General features: G+C 44.2%; 1 protein-coding gene across 1 annotated transcript; it reads right to left on the bottom strand.

The window, feature by feature from the left end:
- Window positions 1-241: 241 nt before the first annotated feature.
- CXCR5 (C-X-C motif chemokine receptor 5) lies at window positions 242-9,998 on the bottom strand. Its single transcript, XM_083713911.1, has 2 exons — window positions 9,914-9,998; window positions 242-2,899 (listed from the first exon to the last, which is right to left on the bottom strand). The coding sequence occupies exons 1-2, from the start codon at window positions 9,965-9,967 to the stop codon at window positions 1,667-1,669; spliced, it is 1,287 nt and encodes a 428-aa protein (XP_083570037.1). The 5' UTR covers window positions 9,968-9,998; the 3' UTR covers window positions 242-1,666.
- Window positions 9,999-14,002: the final 4,004 nt, after the last annotated feature.

Raw genomic sequence — 14,002 nt, 5'->3', positions numbered from 1 at the left:
AAAGCCCCTTTCACCCAGAATTTCATTTTAAAATAAAAATCATGTGGAACATTTGGTTAGGCCAGAACGTAAGGAACTGGTTTTTATAGGCTTGTTGAGCATAGAATCCTGTACACAAAATATTGGAGATTATTTCCAACACTTAAAGAATAGATGGGTAAAATATATGACTGTCCTTTATTTATTAAAATGTATATATAAGCTTTTTTTTAATAGGCTTCTTGAGAATAGAATCCTGTACACAAAATAATGGAGATTATTTCCAACACTTAATATTAACGAATAGATGGTTAAAATATGTGACTGCCCTTTATTTTTTAAAAAAATTATATACTGCTATTCATAAAAATAGAGTGGTTAACAACAGTTGTACATAGAGCCATACAATATAAATGATATTAAAATATTAAAATCAGAAATCAGCAATTATGGAAAGATGTATTCTTAATTGCCTGCATAGGCCTCATGGAGCAGAAATGTTTCCAGCAGGTGTTTAAAAGTTGGAACAGAAGGTGTCTGTTGAATCTTTTGTTTGCAGCTATTGCTAACTCCACAACCTTTTAAGGCTATCGAGAAGGGAGAGAGGCGTAAAAACTTGGTAAAATGAAAGATATTTATTGATTATGGTTTATTCCCAAATATGAGTTATGAGTTTACCATGTATTAATGTATAATTTGGTAATAAGTAATGGTGTATGTGTGTGTGTACGTACGGGGTTTCCTAGGGTTGCCATACATCCGGAAGCAGTGTCCGGGCAGAAAGTGGCAAAATATCTGGGAAAATCTGGACGTATGGCAGCGTATTTTTTGCCAATTTACCTTTAAAATAGCTCAAAAACATCATTTTTTTGCGATTTTGCACAAAAAGCTCAGCAATTTGGGCAAAACTAAAAAAAGATCAACAACTTTGGGCAAAAAAAGCTCAATAACTTTTGTGTCTGGATTTTCATTTTTTGAAATATGGCAACCATAGGTCTCTCTTACCCCCCCCCCCTTGAAATTGTGCTTTTCGAAAGTGAGATTACGGTACATACTCTGCTGCTTTTTTCTGTTATAATCTGCCATTTTATTTCAAATTTACTTAATTTCTTGATATAGTATCGTGTATGTTTTAGCAATAGAAAAAAAAACATTTCACCAAAAAAAGAAAAAAAGAAAGCCTGGTGGGAGGGTCTGGGGCTTGTGGATTTCATTAAGAGCCCCCAATTCCCCCCCTCCCCGAATGTTGAGCACGGGGTAAGCAGCAGGATAGGAGTCTCTGCAGCCCCAGAGGAAGTCATGCGGGCCATAGCAGATTAATAGTGGGGCTCCCCCTTTGTATGCCTGGGCTAACCTTGTGCTCACAACTTGAGCAGATGCTTGTGAGTCGTCTTGCTTGAACGCTGGGGCACAGCAGAGCTCTGGATGAATAGGCAGGAGAGGAGAGTATTTCAACACAAAGGAGTGGCAGGGCTTGCACTGAAGCTGACAGTTACACATTCTCCGAGGCCCGGGGGGGGGGGGCTGGGGGAAGCACTAAGGGAATATGAACCTCGGAAGCAAAAGCAGGATCTGTATCTGGAAGCATCGCATGTTCACCAACATCACGGGACTCTATTCCAAGGAAGCTGGAAGGAGTGTGCACATTCATCACACACAGGATTTCAGGAAGGTGGTGCCTGGCTTGCTAAGCGAAGTTCTGATCGTCCAGTCTTTGGTCTGTCGATACTTGCTTCTGACTTGGCCTAAGCTGAGCCCCAGACTCTCCCCCCTGAGCCCTTTGGTCAGCTGGGGCTGGGGGACAAGAGGAGGAAGAAGGAGAGCCTTTGAATGTGGTTAGGGGATTTGTGGAAGATGGGGAGGAAGGGTGGCGGTTGACAAGCGATATGTTGGTCTCTGCGGTGCTGCTATCAATCCTGCAGGTGCCCAGGATGTCCTGCAAGGTGCTCTGGCTCAGGCAGCCCAGACTGTTCAGAAGTCGGCAAGCGTCGTGACGGAACCGGATGCCCACAAAAGCATAGAGGATGGGGTTGAGGCAGCAGTGGCTGAAGGCAACCATCTCGCTCAGAATAATGGCGGTATTCAGCTCAACCGCACACCCGTTGTTGGCGGTAGCCAGTTTGTTGAGGGTGTCCAGAAAGATCACCACGTGGTATGGAGTCCAGCAGACCAAGAAGACGCTGGTGACCAAAATGGCTACTCGAACCACTTTCTGCCGCTTCAGCCGCTGGGAGCGGCACAGGACCCTCACGATGGCTATGTAGCAGAAGCACATGACCAGCGAAGGCAGGAAGAAGCCCACGATGTGATACAGGAAGCGTGTGGCCAGCCAGGCATTGATCCCGTGTTTGCCGTATTCTCTGAAGTGGCAGATGCTGGGCTGGTTGTCCCTGCTCGGCCAGACTTCTGTGAAGAGCAGGTCAGGCAACGTCAGCAGCAGGGAGACGACCCAAACTCCCAGGCATGTCAGGTGGACAGAGATGGCTCGCTGCTTCTGAAAGGCCCACAGTGCGTGCACCACGGCCAGGTAGCGCTCCACACTGATGCAACCCAGCAGCAGGCTGCTGCTGTAGAAGTTGATTCTGTTGGTGGCGCTGAGCACCTTGCAGAGGAAAGGTCCAAAGATCCAACCGGCTATGTTCTGGACAACCCCAAAGGGGAAGGTGAACACAAGCAAAAGGTTTGCCAAGGCCAGGTGGAAGAGGAAGAGCTCAGTGGAGCTGCGGGAGCGTCGGTAGCACCACAGGATCACGATCACCATCAGGTTTCCGACACCCCCCAGCAAGAAGATCAGCATGTAGACGAAAGGGACCAGGAATGCCCTTAATTGATGGGTGGTGCTCTCATCCATCGTGGGGCACATGTAGTCGGTGTAATTGGAGAGTTGTTCCGCATAGTCTGATGTATTGTAGTCATCTAACTGTGGAACAGAGAAAGCAAGACAAAGACATTACCAGGTGATGTGGCAGGGATAGAAAAGTGATTTCCCCAGCCCCTGCTGCGCTGATATTCAGCAATGCCTCCATGCCAAAATGCTTGAAGACAGAGAAACATTCGTGGAAAGACTGTGTGAGTGTCTGGAGGCATAGGTGTCAACGTTTCCCATTTTTTAAGGGAAATTCCCTTATTCTGAATAGGATTCCTTGCAAGAAAAGGGAAAAGTTGGCAGCTATGGTCTGGAGGTGGTTGGAGGATGGATGTTGGCTAACAGATTGAGGTTGAATCCTGACAGGACTGGTGACTGGAGACCATATAACACCGGTCCTGGAAGAACTACATTGGCTCCCAGTACATTTCCGAGCACAATTCAAAGTGTTGGCACAGACCTTTAAAGCCCTAAATGGCCTCAGCCCAGTATACCTTAAGGAGCATCTCCACCCCCATCACCCAGCCTGGACACTGAGGTCCAGCGCTGAGGGCCTTCTGGTGGTTCCCTCCCTGTGAGAATTGAGGTTACAAGGAACCTGGCAGAGGGCCTTCTTGGTAGTGGCGCCCACCCTGTGGAATGCCCTCCCATTAGCTGTCAAGGAAATAAGCAACTATCTGACTTTTAGAATACATCTGAAGGCAACCCTGTTTAAGGAAGTTTTTGATGTTTTATCATGCTTTTAATATTCTGTTGGGAGCCACACAGAGTGGCTGGCGAAACCCAGCCAGATGGGCGGGATATAAATATTATTATTATTATTATTATTATTATTATTATTATTATTATTTGGCTGCTTGGTTTCTGCCAAATTGTTTTTATTGATTTCCCAAATTGTATCAAACCCAACACAAACTAAAACAAATTTAATACAATCAATCAATCAATCAATCAATCAATCATGTATTGTGTTTGACTAAAAGCCATTACAAATTCAGTAACAGATCCAGCAAGTAATTAAAACCTGTTAAAATAAATCCAGAGATATACATCTATTTACAATAAGTCAAATTAATGAATCGCCTGCACAGCCTACAGCATTGTCTTTTATATACTGCAGCTAACACGAATACTTTAAGCAGCTTTAGCAAATAGGGCTGTTTTGTACGTGACAAGCGAATCACAGTCAGCTAATAGTCAACATATTTTCACTTTAAGTTTCTGTCCCTGTAGCAGCGCCAGCATCTGTTCCAAAAAAAATCTCTTTCTGGGGTTTTGATAGAGCTGACAATGGAGTATATAACTGGGGAGATCTTCTACCTCACCTACCCCACAAATACAAAGTCTTAAATGCCTTGGAACACTTCTATAACTTCCATCTAAAACTGATGTAGGCATTGTTTGAAAACTGAGAGCTGTAAATGCAGTTCTTGGGGAGGCAAGTTAAGTTGACTGCAAGTATTGAGCTCTGGTGTGGTTAGATTTCAGCCAATAGTACCAATGGGAGAATTCTGAGATATGGATTAGAGTTAAGTCTTCCTTGTTATCCTGTTTATAAATCCAATCCCTAAGCAGTCTTTTAACTCCAGGGAATACAAAAATATCTGTTGTCTGGTTTTTTGAGGCTAGCAGGTCTTGTACTAACTTCTTGTACTAACACCCTTCATCCATTTTTTCTCCAGGCAGAGTCTAGGCAAGAGGTCCTCTGGCATATCAAGGACCCTTTTATAGTACGAAAAAGTAGCCATCTCTGCTCTAGCTTTTACAGTGGTACCTCGGGTTAAGTACTTAATTCATTCTGGAGGTCCGTTCTTAACCTGAAACTGTTCTTAACCTGAAGCAGCACTTTAGCTAATGGGGCCTCCTGCTGCTGCCGCACCGCCGGAGCACAATTTCGGTTCTCATCCTGAAGCAAAGTTCTTAACCCGAGGTACTATTTCTGGGTTAGCAGAGTCTGTAACCTGAAGTGTATGTAACCTGAAGCGTATGTAACCCGAGGTACCACTGTACGGACAGCACGCCTGTCTCTGTCCTAAGGAAGACAGCTGGGGTACCTGGAGGTATTGCCTGCAGATACTTCAGGAACTTATTCTGGCACACTTCCAGGTCTTTCAATGTATTATGATTCATTCCCCAGATCTCAATACCGTACTGCATCTGAGCTACTACTTTCCCAAGATAAACATTTAGGGCTGGTTTTACCAGCCTGCCACCTTTAGAATAGAAAAACTTCAGGATAGCATAGGCTGACTTCTGTACTGTTGCTGTTATATTTTGTATCTGAGGTTTCCAGGAATTTTTATCATCAAAATATACCCCCAAATACTCTGGGCAGCTCGCAACAGAATATTAAACAGAATAAAACATCACTTGGGGGTATGTTTGCCAAAGACAAAATCTTTGAAAGTGATGGTGTCAGCAGTCCTAATGGACCAACTGCTAATTAGGACCTGCTAACGTTACCAGAATGGCCCCCAGTTTCAGAACAAGAAGTGATCTTAAAGGTGCCTTAATGACTGACAAAAGTACTGGAGAGGACATAATCCCTTCAGAGTTCTTTAAGAATAATTCTGAGTGGTGGTCTCCCCTCCTAGCAAAATTATTTTCCTATATAAACTACTGGCACTTTCGCTGAGGACTGGAAGCAGAGTATTATCATCCCAATTCTCAGGAAAGGTGACAAACATAACCCCCAGAACTATCGGCCTATTAGTTTATTGGATATAAGCTCTAAAATTTAATACAATTTTCCCCAAAATTGACTTCCTGCACTCCATCCTTGATGGGTCCATAATTTCCTCTTGTTGCTGCATTGCCTCCTTTGGCAATCTTCACAGAACTCTAGCCAGATGGTTGCCATCAATTTGATTTGAAGTAATTTTTTTATGAAATGATTTTAGAATGTTGTATTATTTTATTGTTGTTAGCCGCCCTGAGCCCGGCCTCGGCTGGGGAGGGCGGGATATAAATAAAAAATTATTATTATTATTATTATTAATTGTTTTGGAACCTCATAGCTTCTGGTACCCACCCCACACAGTCAATCTAGGAAGATACCATGGTCAATGGTATCAAAAAACACTGAGAGATCAAGAAAGAGTGATGAACTATGCTGAGCTGGCTAAACTAACATATAAACTGCGAGATAAGGACAACTGTGACTTCAAAGAAGAATGGGAACTTTTTACAATTTACTTAAAAAGACAACAAAATGAATTGGACTCCTTGGCAGGTTTTGAATAAACATACACAAATTTATTGATTAACATAGCAAATAGATAATATAAGGATTTGTACAATTTAACAGTATGCAGAGAATAATATGTGTTGAAAAATCAGAGAGAGGAGTTGAGGGAAGTCTCGGGAGGGAGGGAGGGAGGGAGGGAGGGAGGGAGTGTTTGATGGGGAAGTGGAGGGGAAAGGGGGGAAATAATGAATATGATATGTTCTGATATTTTGATATGTTGAAGTTGTTAATAAAAAAAAACTTTAAAAAAGAGAGAGGGATCAAGAAAAAGTGATAGGGTTGTCCTCCCTTGTCCCTCATTCAATACCAGATCATCCAACAGGGCAACCCAAGCTGATTCAGTCCCCAAAGCTGGAAGTGGTATTCAACTACATTTTTACTCTGAGTAGACCTATTGGAATTCATGAATATGACAGGTCTATTAATTCCAGTGGGTCTGCTCTGAGTAAAAATTTAGCTGAGCTAAAGACTCAAGAGACATATTTGAACCAGGAACTGCCAGTCACAGCTTTCAATCTGCCAGATTGCAGATTCATTTGATGCCTTTGTTGGACCCATATCTGATGCAAATACTTCTAAATAAGGCCCAAGCTGCTCCCTCAAGATAGCAATCATCCTCGCTGCTCACAATGACCCATTTCTTCAGTTTTATCATTCGGTTTGAACAAACTTTCTCTCAGAAAGGATGTTGTGGTTTTCAGCTGCAGAGAAGCAACTTGGTTGATACTTTCTGGTGCCCTGGTGCTGACAAGCTGCTGTGCTGTTTGTTTTGCTATCTGGACCTGAGAGGAATTATGCCTGCCTAACAATGGATCTGGGACGTGGGTAGTGCTGTGGGTTAAACCACAGAGCCTTGGGCTTGCCGATCAGAAGGTCGTGGTTCGAATCCCCGCGATGGGGTTAGCTCCTGTTGCTCGGTCCCTGATCCTGCCAACCTAGCAGTTCAAAAGCATGTCAAAGTGCAAGTAGATAAATAGGTACCACTCCAGCAGGAAGGTAAACGGCGTTTCCGTGTGCTGCTCTGGTTCGCCAGAAGCAGCTTAGTCATGCTGGCCACATGACCCGGAAGCTGTACGCTGGCTCCCTCGGCCAATAAAGCGAGATTAGTACTGCAACCCCAGAGTCGGCCACAACTGGACCTAATGGTCAGGGGTCCCTTTACCTTTACCTAACAATGGATCTATAGCTTCATTAGACATGAATGACCAAGAGCAGCTAGTGCTCTATTCTTTAGCCTACAGGATCTGGACTTAAACAGTCCAGTTTTGTTGGAACATAGAAGTACAAAACAGACACACAGCCTTCTGGGTGAGATCAGGGTCATGGGGATCCCATTCTCAGCAGAAGTCCAACTTTCACGGCGTTGATTGGTTGATTGTCCCAAGCAGCAAAGCCATCTCTTTCTCCTCTTTGAACAGTTTTTTAAAGTGTGCAATCCTCACCCTCCACATTTAAAAGTACTGATCAAATGTTTAATCAGATTATGTCACCATTGGGGGTGGCAAGTTTAAGACTGAAATGTGATTTAAAAACAACATCATTTCAAGTACTTGAAAGGGTGAACTACTGCATTCCTGACATATACAGTAAAGGGAGCGTAAACACAAAAAGGCAATCAGAATTCAACCCCCAAAAGTGTTAACGGGAGTGAGCTCACCTCTTGACCCCAAAACATACACCTGATTATTTTAGTTTTGTCTGAATGAAACTATTCTTTTGTTTAACACTGCAATTTTTGTTCAGAGTCATTTAGAAGCTCTGATCAAAAACCACATCAACCTCATATGCCAAAGTGGTTGCAACTGCGCAGATTGCAGAGCTCCCATAGACATAAAGCCAGCTGAACTAGGATAACTTATCCCTTGTAACTTATTCCTTTAGAAGGAATAAGTTATCCCAGTTCAAGCATATGTTGGCTCAGCCTAGCAGTGACTGTGGCATAAGAATAAGAGAACATCTCTGGAACTGAAGGTCAGTTAAGGTCAGTTAACTGATAGATTATTTTTGGAAAGTTCTCAGACTATAACCCTACCTCTCTGCCAAGTAGAGATTGAGCGGTCTGCCAAATTTGGTTCTTTCACTTTCTAATTTTTCTATAATATTAATTTTTCTCTCCACATTTCTGCAGAAATTTGCAATAACAAAACCTCATGAAAATTCATTGGCATCGCAGTGCAAATTTCTCTCAATGAACTCATTTCTGTATAAAGTTTTGACTAATGTACACATTTTTGTAAGCAATCACCCCAAACGTAATGCATTTTGTATATCATTTTCACCAATTTATTTATATTCATGCACACTTTCCTCTAATACCGTATATGCATTTTTGTAAGCACTGTTTAGTTGCAAAACTTTGTTGCAAAATGCAGATAAGAGTGAATATCAAAGGATGGTGGCGTTTTAGTTTTCATATTGTTTTGGGAAGTGCTAGTTTGATAAATTTGCCTTTAAATGCAAACTGAATCGAATTCCCCCTCATCCCTATCGCCAGTTGCTCTCAAATTAGCTAACAATATGAAATATTCTCTGACAATTTGTCTCATAACAATACAACAATAAACACAGGCTTAAAAGCATATTCTCCAAGACTCTCAGCAGCAAAGGAGGCTGAATAGAAGGTGGAGCCTACACACACACACACACACACACACACACACACACACACACACACTTGCATTGTCTTCTGTTCAATTAGCCTGAACTCCTCCCCCCCCCCCCCCCCGATTCTTTGGAAGGCTGAACCCAAGACCCTTTAGAGCTCTCCTACTTAGGTTAAATGTGCTTTGAGCCATTAAAGAAAAGATTGACAGGAGGCCACCGCAGTGTGGTACAGTCCAGCAAGAGCTGAATGGAGAAACTGGACAAGTATGACTTTTGTGCCTCCACACCCACGCACTGCGTTTTAAAGTGTCAGCTCACCAGCCGGAGAGAGGGAGGGAGAAATGAGAATTCATCTTTTTCTCTAGGGGGATGAGGGGAGCAGATTTCTTGCTCTCTCTCCCATGGGACTCGGTGGTTATGGTGTCCTGCCTGCAGCGGAAATCTCACCAATCTGTGAAGTACCAGCCAAACCACCATTGCAGGCAACTTCCTCCTGTTGATGAAAAGCGCCCAGATCCTGCTCTCAGCTTCTCAAAGGTGTCTTCTTCTGAAACCTATTTGCATACTGGGACTCATACCCCCTTTGCCATGGCACCCTCTTTAGGCTTCACTCAGCCCCCCCCCCTGCACACACATGCTATTCTACACACACGCAGCCACAACTTGCACAGAGTGAGCTAGTCCAAATTAGACAACTGTGTGTCAGTTGCCTCTGTGTGGCCATGCTGACGTCTTAGCGATATGTGGAAGGAGCGATCTACAGACTCAAGAATGGACCACAAGCACCTTCCGAGTCTTTGTTGCAGAAAACCTCCCCATCAAATATAATTGCACAACTTTAATTTGACAGTACATGTGAATGAAACCCACCTGAAAAGAGTTACAATTCAGAAGCACCCCAGAAGTTGCTTTAGCAACAGCTTGATGTGCCCACTCCTATCTGCAACATTTCCTAGCCTTAGGATGGAACTCCCTCTCCGGGGCTGAGACTACATCTTTAGACTTGCACAGGCCTCTTTGAGAGGGGAGATACTCTTGAGAGCCCAAAGATCCACAAATCCACAAAGCCCCCCACCCCGAAGGATTTCAGCCCACAACTTCCATTTGTAATATTTCAACTTGGAAGATTCCCAAATGACACATCTCAAATCCCAACCCTCACCCTTCCGTTGCCCCACTGTGGAAGCTGAGCCTATGCCAAACTAGCCACAACTCACCATGAAGTTATCAATGGAGATGCCTGTCATTTCTATTACTTGGGAGTCAACCATCCTCAGCAGAGTCTCGCTTTGTCTTCAGAGACTGCAGCTAGTAAGAGGAAGGGACGGGTGAAGAAGGCTCCTAAATTGCTTTGCAAGGCAAATTGAGAATCTCCACCCACACACTCCACGATCACGTTTTTTAAATTGTCATTGAAAAAGTCCCCTGTTGTTGTTGTTGTTGTTGTTTTTGGGAGGGGGGTGGAACAAAAAACTTCCTCCATTTCCTATTTCAGCGTGTTCAGTGAAGTTCTCTGTCCCCTTTGCTTGAAATAAATACTACTACTACTACTACTACTACTACTACTACTACTACTTATTATTATTATTATTATTATTATTATTATTATTATTATTTACCCTGCACATCTGGTTGGGTTGCCCCAGCCACTCTGGGTGGCTTCCAACACATTAAAAACATAATAAAACCTCAAACGTTAATAGTAACAATTTGATGCAATATAAAAGTCACAATAACTTTAAAATGAACAATTTATATCAAACAAAGCAACATTCAACAATCCATCAGAATCTAATGGTAAACAGTAAAAGTAAACATCAAGAAAGAATAATTAAACAGTTCACACGTATCAACCACAATAAAGAATTACCAATCTACAATCAATAAAAATAACAGCAAATCACAATGCATAAAATACCACAAAACATACAAAACCATGTACTGTAAAAGGATCAAATGGAGAAACAAAGGCACACAACTTATAAAACTTTTTTTTTAAATAAATATCCTGGAACTCTCTTCCCAGCTGCTTCTTCCCAGCAGCTGCTGTTCTCAAAGTCATAGTCTGGGAAAGGCTGGGTTGGGGCAAGGCAGTTGGAAACGCCACTGTCTGATGAGAAAACAGAAAGTCTCCCCTCCTGGTTGTTCCTCTGGAGCAGCTCTCTTATGAAGGCATCCAGGGTTCTAGTGTGAGGCAAGGCAGGTAGAAGTATGCCAAAACTTTTTAAGTTCAGCATCTAGGCCTGAAGCCAGGTAGAAATGGGTCCAGATAATCCTTTTCCTTCAATCACATACCCTCCAACATTTCTTCGATGAAAATAGAGACATCCTATTCTATCATCATCATCATCATCAATAATAATAATAATAATAATAATAATAATTTTTTATTTATACCCCGCCCTCCCCAGCCAAGGCCGGGCTCAGAGCGGCTTACAAGCAATAATAAAAACAAGATGAATGATTACAACTTAAAAACAAAAATAAAATACAACATTAAAATAATGGAACATTAAAATATTAAAATGTAGCCTCATCGCAGGAGAAGGAAAAGAGGAAAAGAAAAAAAAGAGGGAGGGAATCAAATTGGCTCCAAGCCAAAAGCCAGGCGGAACAATTCTGTCTTACAGGCCCTGCGGAAAGAAATCAGATCCTGCAGGGCCCTGGTCTCATGAGGCAGAGCGTTCCACCAGGCCGGAGCCAGAGTTGAAAAGGCCCTGGCTCTGGTTGAAGCCAATCTAACTTCTTTAGGGCCTGGGACCACTAGGGTGTTGTTATTTATGGACCTTGAGGCTCTCCGTGGGGCATACCAGGAGAGGCGGTCCCATAGGTACGAGGGTCCTAGGCCGTGAAGGGCTTTAAAGGTCAAAACCAGCACCTTAAATCTGACCCTGTACTCCACCGGGAGCCAGTGCAGCTTGAAAAGCACTGGGTGAATATGCTCCCATGGCAGAGACCCCGTGAGGAGCCTCGCTGCAGCATTCTGTACCTGCTGGAGTTTCTGGGACAGCTTCAAGGGCAGCCCCGCATAGAGCGAATTACAGTAGTCAAGCCTGGAGATGACCGTCGCATGGATCACTGTGGCCAGGTCGGGGCGGGAAAGGGAAGGGACCAACTGCTCGATGCGGCGAAGGTGGAAAAATGTCGCCTTGGCTGTTGCTGTAACTTGCGCCTCCATGGAAAGGGAGGCATCAAGGATTACACCCAAACTCTTAACGGAAGGCAATGGCACTAATTGGGCCCCCGCAAGAGAAGGGAGTTGGTCCCTCATCCCCATGCCATCCCGACCTAGCCATAGGACCTCTGTCTTTGAAGGATTTAGTTTCAATCGGCTCCCACGAAACCATCCAGCCACAGCTTCCAAGCATCTGGTCAGTGTGTTCGGGGCCGAGTCAGTGTGGCCATCCATCAGCAGATAGAGCTGAGTGTCATCAGCATATTGGTGACAGCCCAGCCCAAAGCTCCGGATAATCTGGGCAAGGGGGCGCATAAAGATGTTAAAAAGCATCGGGGAGAGAATTGCGCCCTGCGGCACTCCACACACCAAGGAGTGGCGTGACGACATTTCCCTCCCTAGTGCCACCCTCTGTCCCCGACCAGAGATAAAAGAGCACAACCAGTTACAGGCTATGCCCTGTATCCCCCTGTCTGCAAGGCGGTGGTCCAGAAGATCATGATCGACCATGTCAAAGGCTGCTGACAAATCTAAAAGGATCAGCAGTCCTGACCCGCCTCGATCCAGTTGTCTACGGAGATCAACTTTTAGGGCAACCAGAGCCGTCTCCGTCCCAAAACCAGGACGGAAACCGGACTGAAATGGATCTAATGCCGATGTTTCCTCCAGAAACCTACCAAGCTGTTCAGCAACCGCTCTCTCAATTACCTTACCCAGGTATGGAAGATTTGAAACTGGGCGGTAATTGGATAGGTCTAAGGGATCTAATGAAGTTTTTTTTTAAGAGTGGACACACCACTGCTTCCTTCAATTCCCCTGGGAATGTCCCCGTGACAAATTGATAATTTCAACCAGGGGGGTCCGCACAACATCTGGACACTCCCTAATCAGCCAAGACGAGCATGGATCAAGGAGGCAGGTGGTGGGCCTACCAACTTGGAGGAATCTATCCACATCAGTAGGGAGTATCCGATCGAAATGGTCCAACACTGGACCTGAAGTCAGTCGAGGGGCCTCCAGTTCAGTCACTGTATCTAAATTGGCAGGGAGGTCACAGCGGAGCAACAGGACTTTCTCCGCAAAAAAACTCGCGAATGCCTCACAGCTGTGGGTCGAATTTGTGCTTAAATTTGGTTGTCCTCCTAAGGACGTTATTTACCTAATTATTTTAAAAAGTTGTGCCGGGTGAGAGCTAGCGGATGTAATGGAAACTGCAAAGTAAGATTTCTTAGCAGCTTTCATAGCCATCTCATAGGCTTTCATAAGCGTCCTATAAGATGTTCTTGAGGCTCCGTCACGAGTCCGTCGCCATACTCGCTCTAGCCGTCTGAGATCCCGCTTCATTTTCCGGAGCTACTCAGTAAACCAAGGGGCCCGGTTTTGACGGGGTCGCAGAGGGCGCTTAGGCGCGATCTCATCAATGGCTGCCAAGAGCCGGTTATTCCAGTCCTCAACAAGGTCATCTAATGAGTCGCCAGGAGGAGCAGGGTTCCGCAAGGCTTGTCGGAATCTATCAGGATCCATCAGTTTTCGCGGACGAGCCCAAATAGGTTCGCCACCCGAGCCGGTGGCAATGCCCCACTCATCTGACTGGGTTGCCCCAGCTTCCAACACATATAAAAACATAATAAAACATTAAACATTAAAAAACCTCCCTATACAGGGCTGCCTTCAGATGTCTTCTAAAGGCTGACTTATCTTCTTGGCTCAGGGGTCTCATAACTCCATATCCTCCAACACTGGAGAAAATAGGGACGTCCTAAGGAAAAGCAGGACATTCCAGAATCAAATTGGAGACTGGGGTGGCTTCTGTAAATCTGGGACTGTTCCTGGAAAATAGGGACACTTGGGGGGTCAGCAATCACACCTGAAGCTGACATGCCACCACTGATGAACCACCTTGCCCAAGCACCCCAAATGGTTTTTAAATGTACAGATGGATGCCAGCAACAAGTTCCATGTAAGTGTCTATAGTTCAGGTAGAATGAAACTTTCATCTACTTTCATCTATTGCAGTGCTGCAAAACAATGAATTTGATAACCATGGCTAATCCGTTGTGGTTTTGTGTGTGTGTAATTTTCCATGTTATTATTAAATATCCTGGCAATCCTATGAGTTACTATGACTTTA

Source organism: Podarcis gaigeae (genome assembly GCF_964106915.1).
Source record: "Podarcis gaigeae genome assembly, chromosome: 15".
Classification (NCBI taxonomy): Eukaryota; Metazoa; Chordata; class Lepidosauria; order Squamata; family Lacertidae; genus Podarcis; species Podarcis gaigeae.
This window is presented reverse-complemented; position numbering and strand designations above follow the sequence as displayed.